The 14,553-nt window shown below is 47.7% G+C and overlaps 1 protein-coding gene across 1 annotated transcript; it reads right to left on the bottom strand.

Moving 5' to 3' along the window:
- Positions 1-7,160: 7,160 nt before the first annotated feature.
- On the bottom strand, positions 7,161-13,747 carry POLE4 (DNA polymerase epsilon 4, accessory subunit). Its single transcript, XM_090027510.1, has 4 exons — positions 13,162-13,747; positions 10,115-10,199; positions 7,833-7,874; positions 7,161-7,551 (listed from the first exon to the last, which is right to left on the bottom strand). The coding sequence occupies exons 1-4, from the start codon at positions 13,354-13,356 to the stop codon at positions 7,538-7,540; spliced, it is 336 nt and encodes a 111-aa protein (XP_089883636.1). The 5' UTR covers positions 13,357-13,747; the 3' UTR covers positions 7,161-7,537.
- Positions 13,748-14,553: the final 806 nt, after the last annotated feature.

Raw genomic sequence — 14,553 nt, 5'->3', positions numbered from 1 at the left:
TGAATCAAATGGATGTCTATAGTGTTGACAAATGTTCCCAAGACGGTGATCTAAAGAAACACCAAAGTGACCCATGTCCTAGTGGAGTCTCATTAACTGCTTGTCTAGGGGAGCTGGTTCCAGGCAAACTTCAAAGCCTTTCTTTGAAATGACAGGCTTTTTTCCTCAGGCTGGGGGATTTCTCCCTAGGGAGTCTTTGTTCTCACCACCGCTTTTAACTTTATTAAACTCTGGGTAGCTTGGAGTTACCTTTAAGTTGCCTAATTTGAAAGGGCCTCTCAAGTTCTTGTCTTATCCACTACAATCAATGGCCTTTTATCTAGAGATAATCTTCTTTTGCCACTTTTCAACACCAGACTTCACACTAAAACTAGTCTTTGATATAGAAAAGGAAGTGCAGATCTCAGATACCCTGGCCTTCCTTTCAGCCTCTTTTTCCTTTGACCAAAAACCTTGAACTAGGAAGAGCTTGCTTTCTTTCCTGATCAATTAAAAATGTGTAATTAATTCCTGAGCCATGAAGAAGACCCTTGGCTTCTTGGGGTTGCAACATAACTCCCTAGAATGAGCCCTTATGCCTTTCCAGCCTACAAAAATGGGATTTTTTCATTTAAGTTTAGCTAATTCATCTGAATTAACTTGACTGCAAAAAGCACTTTTCTTCCTAATTGCAAAAAAGCCACATGTGCAGGTGGCAGAGGCTCATGCTGTTACACGAGGGCTATAGGAACAGAGCGGACAGCATGCAGAGCTGGAAAAGGTCAGGATTGACTGTCATGAAGGCAGGGCAGCGTGGCACCTTATGGCCCTGGTGCACATTCATTTTATGCTGTCCGAAATGCATTTGCGACACTCCAGAGTGTGAGCAGACACATGCTCAAGACATCACTTTCCTCCAGCATCCCAGGATGCACCACTCCCTGCCTTCACTCCTGCTCCGAGGCCAATCTCTCATTCAGTTTGAGCTCTACTCTTAAGAGGGCAGCAATCAATATAAAAACCCTGGGAGAAAGGCAGCCCCAGAAACTCCCCAAAGAAATTGGTGTGGTGCGAGCAGTGCCCAAGGGACGCAGCTTGATGGCAGGAAATAGGGTTGGGATGAGGTTGAGAGAGAGGGATTGACTTTCCATTCCCAGCTTGGAGGCAATAATTAACCATCATTCAAATAGGCTGTGAACTGGCCCATTGGTCCTTCTTACATTTTACCCAGGTTAAGATTTTACCAGGGCGTCCAGGGAAGGAGTGGAAGGCGCCTCTGCACATCTGCCTCCCCTTTCCCCCCATGCCTCAGTTTCCCCCACAAGCCCACCAGCCCCCAGCCCTAACCTTAGTTTCCCCACTAGCTGGGGCAGGCTGGGAGTGACATCAGTCAATTGGTGCTTTCCTTGGGGTAGTTCTCAGAAATCCTGAGAGCAAGACTGGCTTGAACAGGGTTTGGCAACCCCTGGCACGAGTGCCAGAGCATGGCACATGAAGACATTTTGCTTGGCATGCATGCCTTGGGGAAGAGGCCAAAGCTGTGCTGTCACAACAAGGACTGGGTCACAGCTGCCCTGCCATCTGCCGCTGGCACGCCAACATCTTATAAGTCGAGGTTGTGAGGGGTTTTGGCACTGCCCAAAAACATTGCCACCCTGGAGGGCCAGAATATCGGCTCAGCATCCCCACAGTGGTGGAGCACAAGCAGTGCAAGCTCATGCTCAAACATGAACGTGGCCTGCTCTTTTTACATCCCAACATGCCACAGATTTGGAATGGCACAAATTGAGCATGTACCAAGGCTCTTGGAGACTAACTTATTCAGAGAGGCATAAGTTTTCACAGGGAGCAGCCTGCTTTGTTAGATGCTATGGATGGACTTGCAGAGAGTAGGGGTACTAAATAGAAAGTAAGAAAGCAATTTAAATATTTTGTGAGCAAATTAGTCTCTAAGGTGCGACCTTTCCTTGCCTCTGGCCTAACTTCAGGATGACACGGATAACTGCCTCTCTCAATAGACTAGAACAAGAAACTTTAACATAGTGGCATCTGCTGCACAAGCTGTTGAGTGAGTGATCACAGTACAGGGGCAATAAGCAGAGATGGCAGATCAGTAGTGTAACAATGGATGCTTGTGTGGGGCACAAATCCTGAGTGCTGCCTAAGTGGGGGAGGGTGCCTCGCCCTGCCATCTCTTGCACCCTCCCATAAAGCCTGCACCTTCCCTGCAGCAGCTCCAGCTTTGGCAGTGGAGAGGGCAGAGCAACAGCAGCAGCACACAGTACCCTTGGCAGAGGTGGCACATGGTGCAGGAGCAGTAGCAAAAGACTCACTGCTGCAGGGGAAGATGTCACCTTTTTTTGCAGGTGAACATTAGTGTTTAAATGGCCACTCAACACATGCTGGCAGCAAAAAAAAAGAGGTAACATCCCCGCACTACAGCAGCAAACCTCTGGCCACTGCTCCTACACCATGCACTGCCACCACCCAGGCAGCAGAACCGACTACAGTACTTACATCTCTGAGACAGCTGTGAGCACAGAGAAGGAAGAAGGGCTGGGGGCACAGAACTGAGGGCACAGAGTAGTGAGCAAGGAGAAAGTGCACTGAAAAATGCTTCTGTTGCATTGTATGCATCTTTGGGAGGGGAGGGGTGGGGGCTGACACTGCAACTGGAAAAGACCAGTTGGTTCAGGGGGGCATGAGCTTTCATGAACATGCATTCTTAGCATCTGATGAAGCACGCTTGCCTCCTTGGACAGCTTAGGGCTCTATGAATTATCTAGCCTCTAAGGTGCCACCCTGCCCTTCCTACTGCTTGACTTCAGATCAACACAGTTAATCCATGTAGTGGGCCAGATGTGGGTTGAGCAAGGCCTTATGGAAAGGTGCTGGGATGAAAGTTCTCTTGTTAGCAAGATGATTATAATTATAAGGAGATCCTGATGTCTACTTTCTCTGCTCACAACTGGTTGAACTGGGTTTCTGGAAATCTTATTAGAGCATGTGGGCTGATTGCAGACTCCTTATTGTGAAGGGGTGCATTACTGTGTATGCACATGACAAGGAGAGAAAGAAAAGCATCATTAGGAGAGAACTGAAACACTGAGTTTCACACAAACACCTGTGCACAAGTGGGAGGCTGTAAATTCTCCCTTGACAAATGAGACCCCTGGTGCTGTGCAGATCAGAACAGTCTGAATTTAAACAGTGGTACACAGACCACATTGCATTTGTTGGCCAATATATCATCTTAACACCTCCTCATAACTAGAATGAGTTATGGCAAATCTACCAGGTTTACCAGAAGACTTCTGTTGTTACATCCCTAGTTCTTAGTCACTCAGAACTTTATGAAACCTTCATCTTTGAAACGGATGTTTCCAGACTAAAAAACTGAAAGGCCTGGAGGTGAATTTCATGTTTGTTCATGTAGGGCAAAATCAGCTAACCCATTCTTAGCAGAGTGCAAATAAAAGTGCACTGTCCACAAGATACAAATATGTTACAACTTTTGTTTCAACTGTTTCATAGCCAAAGATTTTGAGCCTGACTTGGACAAGAAAATCATCCTTCCCAGGAGCAGCAGCTTTCCTTTATCTAAAGGAAATTATTTCAATTCAACAGAAACACCCACGTTTGAAAATCACGTAAGCATCCATAGCAGCAATGTTGTCAGAAGTGTGCACCTATGAATGGTTGCATGCTACATGTCTGTAGAGCTAACTTAGCAGTACAGTACAACCTACTTTTGCAAGTCTCCACTAATTTTGGATGCCTCCATTTTTGGGTAGCCAGCCGTAAACACAGGCAGTTCAGTTTTGCCCTCAATGACATGGGTATAATCTACAAATACCAAACTTGAGACCAGGGCCTAACATTTGAAGGGTCTAAGCACATGCACATTCCATAGACTTCATTTGAAGGTGCTCGATAGCGCTAAAACAATCAGACCCTAGTATCTCAAACGGTATTCACAGGCAGAGGCCTCCAGAGCTCGTTTCCAGATGTAGGCCTAAACTGAATTCGCTTGTATTCTCCCTTGACAATCTGATTAAGTGGATTGTCATAGACATGTAGACTGATAAAGACATAGACATGAATCTGATAAAATAGACTGCCACGGACAGGCATTCCTTCTGTAATGGCTTCTTTTTGTGGGGGAAGGTCAACTAGATTGGGAGCCAAAAGATCTTGAATTCTGTTCTCACCTAGTCTGCTATATGACCTCCATTCTCTTTGCATCACCCTGTTATGTAGGAAGACCACATATTTCTAATTTCAGTACAAGGCAAGTATTTTTACTCCCACTACAGAATATGTAAGGAAGGTTAAAAAAAGGCAGTCATGGAAGAGTACAGAAATCTTAGGAACAGATGCCTGGACCTCTAAAACGAGCAGTCCAATTTAGGTACATTAGGAACACAGATTCAAATGTACTTACTTAATCAGGTTGCCTGAAAAATGGGGCTAGTCATGCTTAGTCATCTTTTTATGAACTTTGAGATATGGGGGTAAAAAGTGCTATATGCTTCCAGGTTATTACTAGGCCCATTCTACACACAGAGAGACACAAAGGTTGACTGATTCTCAAAAGGCAACACACAAATTAGGATTTGGGCTGGGATTTCTGAGGTGAAGAGGTATTTTCACCAGGCACTAACTTTGGTATCTTCTGTTAGCCCTAAGGCATATTATGAATGCCTGCCTTATTAGGTTTTCATTATGAGGGCATTATTGTTAAGAGCTCAGTGTCAAGTTGGTCAAATGTAATTAGAAGAAAGTAGGTTTGGTCCTCATGGAAAGGTCTGTGCCAGATCCAGCACCAACATGGGACTGAGCCAGCAGGCAGTCACTGAGTCACTGGCACTCATCTGACATTCAAGACGTAGGTGAACAAATGCAACTTATGACCAAAGGGCTCAACTCCTACCAGGTGCAACGATTGCTAAAGTTAGGGAAGCTGAAGAGACAAACCACATTTCTGAAGCTAGAACTAGGCTCAATGGGTCAGAGGGCCAAGGGAGATGTAGCAGGAAAAGCAACTGACAGGAACATTTAAGATAAATTTTAAGGCATCTCACACCCCAGACTTTCACATGTGGACCCTTCTTCAGCCTCTCCCAACTTCACTGCAGGTTACATTTGCTCACAACAGGCCTGAACTGCTCCCCACGTAACATCAAATACAAGTAAGATTTTGCACACCCCGATGTACAGATGGCACATCTAGCCAAGTTGCACAACTGTAATGTGCATTTATTTTACATCTAGCTCAGCACCACCAAATAACACATGCTGTTTATATCAGTGTAGATTTTGGCTCTAAGGAAACAAATGTTTTTGTTTTTAAATGAGGCAGAAAACTCACTGAAAAATTTTAGATAGAAAAGGACAAACTGCTAGTTAAAATTGCATGCATTTCATTTCTACAGTTTTAAATGTTTACATTTGTTTTTACTTTAATTGTTAAATTCCAGTTTAACACACTTAATTTGGATGTTATTCCCACATTTCACCCTTAACTCCTGTATGTGCTCTGAATTTTAATTCTATCTTGATACTATGTCAGGGAATTTCTTTTTGATTCAAAGGTCTATATAAAGAACTGTTTTGGAGATATACTTTCAGTCATTAATAATGTTAAATTCCAATTTTAAATTCCAATCAGATTCACTGATACAGCATATGGGCAAATCAGCTAGAGGGTATCAGCTCAAAGCAGTCAGAACATACAGGCCAGTTAGCTGATTTTATAGCTGCATTATTTTGCTAAAGCAGCTAAACATATACCCCATTTTCTTCCTTTTTCCTTGTCCTCCAAATTCTTCCTGCATCACTGCACTTTCTTGCATTCCCCTGTATACCAGCAGAGAAAAATTTGCTGCAATAAGCATCTTTTGAAATTATATATGATAATTAATGGCATTATTTTGACCTTTGTTCCATAACACTAATACATCTTAAGAGAAGCTCACAAAGAATTATCCTTTTTCCAAATGGTTGCCACCTCTTTTTGCTTTCAGTGAAACCAAGGTCAACACTGCCTTCAGGTAGGAGGCCTTTTTCAAAATGGCTAGCATTTCCCATCAATCTCAACAGCCAGAGCAAGATAACCTCAGGGAGAACATGCACACCTTGTGCTGTCTGTCAGCAGGAAGCAGCTCTCTGAGTGGTATCTTGCAGCCTCCTCTCATAAGGGTATCTTGTGGGCTATCACAATGAAAGATATCAAACCATTATGAAAGTTTCATTCTTCACTGAATTCTCTGTAGTAAAACAGAAGAACTTCACTTTGGAAAGATAAAAGGGAAAAAAACATGCATTAGTAGATCAAGAAAAAAACTGCCATGTGCCACCTATGTATAAGGTTACAGGGCATTTTAACAATACTGAAAGTCTGAAAACTCCACGTTCTTCCTTTAGTAAGGTGCCCGGGGTGAAAAAGAGACAGCACGTTCTACTTTTATTAAAGGACACATTTTTAATTTATGCTTTAGCTTCTTATCTATGGAGTTCCTTGTAAATTCCTAGAAAATTAATACTACGGCTAAACTGATTCCAATCATGTGACAACCCCAATCAAAAGGCAGCCTGCTTTGAGGTAAAGCATCTTGCCCTTGAAGCACAGGAGAGACTGGAGGAAGGAAGAGAGGGAAATCCAGGCCTACAGCCCACTTTTCCCTGAGAAAACCTGTAAATTCTGCAGGCAGATCTGTGGCTCAAGAATTGGACTCAAGTCACCTCAAGACCCATCAATGAACTATGGCAAGTCATCCTTGAACCAAGGGATTGTGACGATGCAATTTTGGGAAGGATAATGTTCTATTTTCCATATGTAGGAGTTTGCATCCCTGCTATAAGAGGAAAAAAACTCAACCCAACTTTAACTATGGAGCCTCAACTGGCATCTCCACAGTACTGACTAGATTTGTCAAGCCAGCGATATAAAAAACTGATTGCAAGGCCAGCTTTTCCTCTCCTGCATGCAAGAATGCCCTCTCCTTGCCCACATGCACAGAAAGAGAAGAAACTATATATGCCGCCCTCCCCAGAAAAGACTCAGGGCAGCATATTTATTAGTCAAGAAATGCTGAATTCTGTTTGGCCAGGAGACAAACATACAGAAAAGAAATACATTTCCATAAAAATAACAACTATAATCAGACCTCAGAGGCAGGTTCAATCCATCCTCAAAGCTTTTTATCAATGGAGAATTTTAGAATAGACGCAAATACAGCATTGCTATACTGCGCTATTGCTGTGTTATACACCAAGTTTGAGATGAGCTCTGAAATGTGACCTGGAGGACACAGTACACTGACATACAAAGTATTTATGAAAAATATGTATTTAAAATAAAGAACTATAACAACTTAAACTTTATACAAAACATTATGATCAAGACATTCAAAGCAGTCTGTAAAACACAGACAACATTATTTAAACTAAGTAGATGAGTCCCATTCCCATTGACTGTTTTGAAAATCTCATCCCATGCATCTTCCCAGCAGGTGTTCCCCGTCCCTTTCTTCTTATAACTCCTTTCCTGGCCAGGTCAGTCCAAAGTGCCTAAAAATTCAGAGAGGAAAATCACTAGGGTCAGAAAAAAGTACAGATATAAAAACAACTGAAACTATTTTGCAAGCTGCCAAGGGCAAATGCTGTAACTTATCAAAGCTTAACCACAGTTTCTAATGCTGAGTGCAACGCTATCAGGTGAGCCATTAGCTGTGAAAGCCCATGGCAGAAACATCTTAAAAGACTGATTTTAGATTCTTCCTTTCTAAATATGGAGACAATGTATGTACAAGCACAAAGTAAAAATGAAATCAAGGCATACAGAAACTCACCTTCCAGAAAAGCAAACTCATCAATGGCTTCAATGGCATTATCTGCAAAACAAAATGAAGGAAAACATTTAATACAAATAGAAAAACGCAAATCATAAAAAAGTAGAGCTCCAGAGGTCATCTAGTCCATCCCCTTGCAGCAGGATCGTCTCTATCCAAACCATCCCATACAAAACCTTGTCTAACCTATTACTAAAACTACACAAGCAACCCTGCTGCACAACTACAAGGCGCAGTACTCTAACTTGTCACAGGTAAAGCAGGGGGCAATGGTGATCAATGTCCTGCTTCTCCAAGTGTTATTAAAATGCACTTGAGAGATCTGAGCAGAGATGCGGGGCAGAAAATTTTCCAGTGCTTTATTTTTCTGTGAGAAATTTTCCATTTCTAAAAATTCATTGTTTCATAAAATTCATTAGTAACAATGAATGGTTGCCAGTACAATATTAGGCAAGGTTGGCAGTTTCAAAGTTGTAATTAATGTATTTCAGCTGATTATCCCTAGGAACTGTGCGAGAGAGTATATATACGTTTTACTGATTTGTACACAGGAGGGTAAATACACTCACATCATAATCCAAACCAAAAATCAAGTTATGGTTTCACCTAATTGGCTGTGCAGGTCAAATCAAAATCAAAGTGCAGCATATCATGCACAGTTCTTTGGGTATGCTAAAATTAGTGTGTCGACAGTTTTTTTCTTAAATTTAAACAAACAATGTAAGGGGAGTGCATGCTATTGTGTATTTTACATTTTTACAAGTATTCCCATTAAAATAATGTCTTTCCTCATAAAGCTTTGGATTTGTTTGAATATAACATTTAAACCATATTAAGTGTGCTGTATTTCATTTTTTTTCCTTATCAGCTATTTCAGTTCAAATACCTGTGGCTCTTGGGGCATAAAATTAACATGGGGGTACTTTTGTCATTTTGTTTACTAAATGTAAGTCAAATAAACATGCTAAATCAGATCACACTTATTTAGGACATTGGAAAATTTTCCCATTCAAAATTTTCTGTAAAACCCACATCTCTGGATGCGAGGAAGAGGGCTACACTCTCCCACTTCAGAGGAAGGCAAAAATGCCTCCAAGTCTATACTAATCTGACAATGGAGTAAAAGTCCCCTTCCCAAAATACCTTTTCATCCAATTTTTAAACCATTCATAGAACCATTTGTATTAAGCTTGGGGTTTTTAACCTTTTCATTTAACAAACACTATGATTTGGGCCTAAATCAAACAGAGTTTAGAGCTTTGTGTGACAGCACGTACCAAAGTTATTATCTCATGCAGTCACATCTTGACATTATCCAGACACACAATATCTGTGCTATATGAACAGGTAAAAAAGGAAGTCTACATAGGTAGAAAGATATTAAGAATCCCAACCATCATTAACAATACTTTACTCCATAAGTACCCAGAACAGGGATTCCAGCAACCTTCTCTAAAGCAGATGGTACTGCGTAGGGTAGGCAGGAGGATACCAAATTACTGTATTTACCCAAATCCAAGATTACTTTAAATTTAAGATGACCCCTCCCACCAAATAATTAGATTCTATACATGGAAAATGCAGAAATCTCTTATACCCTGCCCCCCAGTAACTTGTCTCCCCCACCCCTGCACCCACTAGTGCCTGACTCCCCCTCCCCTGCAGCCTCTGCCCCTTGCTGCCACCTTGCCTCTGGCTCATCTCCAGCCCCGCTCCAGCCAGGGCACGGAGCATATTGCCTGCTCCAGCCCTAACCCAGCCACTTTGTGCCCCAGGCTGAAGCAGGGTTGGTGCCATGCCAGAGCTAGTGGATAAGCAGCAGAAAGGGGAGAGGTGGGGGGAGAAGGCAGGGACAGAGGCAGTGGGGGAGCCAGGAGGCAGGCAGCAGCTGTAGCTCTGCACCCGACCCTGGGTAAGCGCCAGAGTTGCAGCAGCTCCCTGCTCCCTTCCCACCTTCTACCCAAATCCAAGACAGCAGGGCAAACCACCTCCATGGTTAATGGGGGGAAAAACTCATCTAGGAACTGAATAAAACCACTACATGCAGAAGTATTTTGAATCGATCACATTAAACTTCTACAGCAACTAGTCACATAAATTCACTCATTCTGGAGGCTGTAAGTAAAAGGTTGTACTGTGTAGTCTTCCTTTCATCTCTGGGAACAAGAGGGTAAAGTTTTAAATCTGCACCTACAAATGTCACTTCACAAATAGAAACAGATGGAAAACATTTATTCTAGCAGCTTTACTGACAAAGGTTAGCACAGGAATATTCTTCCTACCCAAGTCTTTTCTCTGAAGAGTTTTCCTTTTTCCTTGCTGGGCATATACATAAGCATCTTTAGCTATGGTTTCAACAAACAATTCCTGTAGGATGAAAGAAAGAGTTTGTCACAAAGACTGAAAGATGTGAGCCCATTTTGTTATAAGCAGCCAGAGAAAACAGAATCAGGCAGAATTTCAGAAGGAAACTGTAACCCCTGTCAAGAGGCTCCCTTTTGCTTGAACAGCTCCAAGACTGTCTGACAAAATCATTACATTATTAAGACAATTGCTGCATAACAGGGAAAAGTATAAACATGGCAAAGGCATCCTGCATGCGTGACTCTTGCTTTTATTCTCTGGCAAACCATCAGCTGTAAACATGCAACATATTTTTTTTGATTCTGTGAGTCAGTCTTCAGCTCTGTGCCCAAGCTCGACATTCATACCCCAAGACCTGAAACTGGTTTGGGATTTACTTTGGGAAGCTCCAGTCTGGGCTTCCATGAACCAGTGGTACTCTAAGTCCAGGAAATGATGTAAAGCAATGCTTTATCCCAGGTCAGCAACCTATGGTCCACAAGGTATCAGTAGCACACAGCTTGGCCCAGTACATTGTCCCTCTCCACCCAGCACCGTGCAGTCGATCCCCCCCGGCAGCAACCCCCGTGGCGCACACTGCTCCCCGTCATCACTGAATTTAGGCTTTATCACTACCCCTGGGGCAGGGATTGGAGGTCCATGGCGCAGGCAGGTGTCACTATAAAATGGAGAGGTGGCCCAAGGCAGCAGGAAGAAGCAATAGTTCATGGTGACAGCCAGGTCACAACCAGTAGCCCATCACTCTAAAAGGCTACAGACCCCTGCCTTCAATAAGGGCCGTCCCATTTCTGGGCAGCAGGAGCCACAGGTCCAGTGGGCTACAGTCTCCCAGGTTGCAGGCAAGCTGGGCTGCACACTGTGGGGGTGGTCCTCCTGGAGCCCCTCACCACAAAGGCAGTCAACAACCCCCACAGGTATCACCGCATGCACTATGCGGACAGTCAAGCTCCTCTCCTGACCACCTGCACAGCCCAACTAGCCCAGTTCCTCTCCCGGGCATGCATGAAGCTCAGCTCCCCTCTTGGCTGTGCACACAACCAGGCTCCCCTCTCCCTTGGGTGCATGCCAGACTCCTCCCCAGTACTCCTCGCACTGTGCTGTCCCATGCCCAGGAGTGAGGAAAGGAAACAGAAGTCAGAAGAGAAAGGGGGATCCCACAGACCCTGGCCACCATAACAGCAGGAGTACTGGCAGTAGCGGTGCCCACAGGCTTCATGTTAGCCCCTTGCAGGCTGCGTGTGGCCAGTCAGACAACCCTGCTTTCACTCAAAGAGGTGGCCAATCTGTTCAAGGACAGCTCCACTCAAAGTTAATTATGACACAAGATGAGTTGATGTGGCTGTGCAATCCAGTGTAAGGCATTTGTCAGGGATACCCATCACTGCTATGAGAGCTGATACTACTTTTAAGAGACAAATTGCAATGACTTGTAATTACCTTCTCTCACTACCAAGACAGCTTCTTCACTGTAGCAAGTGACTACATCATATGCAGTGCTTGGAAGGCCACTAAACTCAGGCTGTGACTTATCATGGAGGGGAACAAGGTCTACGGCTGAAGACCTCATCCAGTGCCCACATACCAGCTTCTAAAAGAGCAAGCCTTGGAACCAAGAGCAAGAGCAGCCCACCTGTTCTCTTTCAGACTACCAGGAAATAGTTACCAGAAAGACCATTTAGGTTCCAGGATACTTACAGCTAATTGATCCTAACACCTGGAACTGCAACTAGAAAAAAAAATCAGCTAGGAATCAGTGTAGAGCACTGACTGTGAAGTAGCGCCTCCTAATATCTAATCTAAACCTACCCTCCGCCAGCTTGTGACCGTTATTCAGACATGGGAGCAAAGCCACTCTCAGACTTCTGCCGGCCAGCCAGCGCCACTCTGGTTGACTTGAGCCTAAACTGGCGCAGAACCATCTATGTTCCAACCCTGCCCAAGAAAAGGCACAAGGAGATTGCGGAGCTAGTTAGAGTATTTTCAGTGAGGGCAACAAGGTGGAACATTGCAGCCTCCCAGACCAGGCAGCCCAGCAGGAGATGAACTATACCTCTTCAAAACCTCAAAAGAGCCAAAGAAGAGCCAAAAAAGAGAGCAAGAGAAGCCTCTGAAAAAGAAGCCAACTTGTTCAGCAGCCACAGGAGCAACTGGTGTTCAAAGAGCTGCAACAACATAGACCCAAAGTGCCTAACACACTCCAGCTCAACAGGAAAAATCCCTCCATTAGCGAACACCTGCACAGTCCGACAGGGGAGCCTCCTGCCATGGATCGTGTACAGCAAGTCAGACATACCCAACAAGCAAACTCCTCGCACTTCCTACAAAGAGCTCCAGGTGAGAAGAAGAGGCTCAGGAGTCAGGGCTGGACTATCCCCATCCTCCCCTGGTGAAATTCGCAGGGCATCCCGTCTCCTCTGGCCTCCTGTGGACGCAGGAGCCTGCGGGCGAGGCCTGCGCGGTGCAGCCCTGCACGCGCTTTTGGCAGCCGTGACAGCCGCGCACCTCCGGTTCCGCCAGGTGCTCGCGACATACAACCTCGCTAGCTAGTGCACAAAGGTACCCAGTGTCAGGCCAGGCCTCTCTTGGACCGCCGTGCGTCACCACGTCAACCGGCACAGCCTGCCGCGCGCCCAGCTCTGGGCGACTAGCCCCGCGCCCCGCCTGGTCCGGCCTGGGTGAGGCGGCGCGCCCGGCACGGCCCAAAGCAAGAGCCAGCCTGCCCATCCACGCCCCGAGGAGATGGGCCAAGCCACCAGCCGCGAGAAGCGGCTCACCTAACCTTGCACCCCGCCGGCCCAGGCCCCCGTTTAGTGAGGGGCGTGACAGCAGCTGAAGGGTGCGGCGGCCCGAGGGCGCCGCACCACCCGCCTGCTGCTGGGTGTCAGTCGAGGCAGCAACACCCCCCCCGCCGCAGGGGCAGCGGGGGGAGGAGACGCGGCGCTTCCCTCGGCCCCGGCCCCCTCACCGCGGCGCGGGCCAGGACGAAGACGGCCTCCTGGCTGGCCAGCGTCACGTCGGGGTCGGCCTTCACCAGCGCCTTCACTCGGGCCAGCGGCAGCCGCGCCAGGCGCAGCGGGGCCGCACACGGCGCTCCCGGGCCCGGCTCCTCCTCCCCCGCCGCGCCCGGCTCCGCGCCCGCCGCCGCCGCCGCCGCCGCCATCCCGCCCCGCGCCTGCGCGCCGCGCCCGGCCCCGCCCCTTCCTCTGCTTCGCGCGCGGGTGCCGCCCGGCCCGCGCCGTCTTGCCCCGAGAGACCGGCGCAGCGATCCCCAGCCGGGGGGCCGGAGCGGCTCCAAAATCGCCGGGTTTGCGGGGGAATCGCGGGGGGCGAGTTGCAGGCCACGCTGCGCTGGACTTCCGGACACCTGCACGCGGCTCACGAGGAAACCCCCGAGATTTCGCGCGGGTTTCGCGGGGCGCGAGGCCCTGCCCCCCCCTCTGGCCCCGCGACCCGCTGCCACGCGGCGCGGACACGGCGGGCGGCTCCGGCCTGATCTCTGTCGCAGGGCCAATGCAAAAGGAACGAGACTGACGCCGCCTCCGTGCTCTGCCGAGGCTCAGGCGGCTGCCCGAGACGGGCCGACGCCATTCGTGGTGGTGTCCATGGCGGCACGACGGCAGAAGGGTTGGACGGCGGGAAGACGCCGGATCCATTCCCGGAAAGAGCTGCGTCCTTCCGCGCGCGCCATTTAAGGCAGGCTCCTGCTACACGCTGCGCGCCCAAACAGTAGCGATCCGGTTACATAACCGCCTTTCTTCACGCCTGTGCCGCGCGTGGCCTGGCTGCGTAAGCCGCCGTATAGCTGCTGTGGCACGCGGAGCAGGGAGGCGGTCCCACGTCTGGGCATCAGCTCCAAACCTCTGGTCCAGCAGGGATCAGGAGCCCAGAAGCCAAGGGCTCAAGGCACTCACCCAGGAGGCGGATGGAGGTCCTAGACTCCTCTCACCTGAAGGAGGTTGAAGCTGCATCTTGCTGACTGCCCAGAAAATTGGTCTGACCACCAGGTCACCGATAGGACAGGGGCAGGCAGTTGTTTGGGCCCAGGGGCCACACAGGCAGTTCTGGGGAGCACCCCCACGCCAGCAGCCTGGAGCCCATGTGCCCTGTGGCTCCTCCCTGCCACCGCCGACAGCGCACAGCCCTAGCCCTGACCCTGGCCCCCCCACGCTCGCTCCGGACTCGCCCCAGCCGGAACGGGCACGCAGAGCCCTAGCCCCGGCCCGCCCTGCCCGCACCGAGCAGTGCCAGCAGCTGGGCAGAAGCTACTGATCGGCGCGGGGGAAAGCGGCCACCTCCCCTTTACTGCTGCCAGGCCCTTCTTGCTACAGCCGCCGGGAGCCTGTACCTAGGCTGCCCT

This window comes from Crocodylus siamensis, chromosome 14, assembly GCF_052110815.1.
Source record: "Crocodylus siamensis isolate JL-2025a chromosome 14, ASM5211081v1, whole genome shotgun sequence".
NCBI classification, from domain to species: Eukaryota; Metazoa; Chordata; order Crocodylia; family Crocodylidae; genus Crocodylus; species Crocodylus siamensis.
This window is presented reverse-complemented; position numbering and strand designations above follow the sequence as displayed.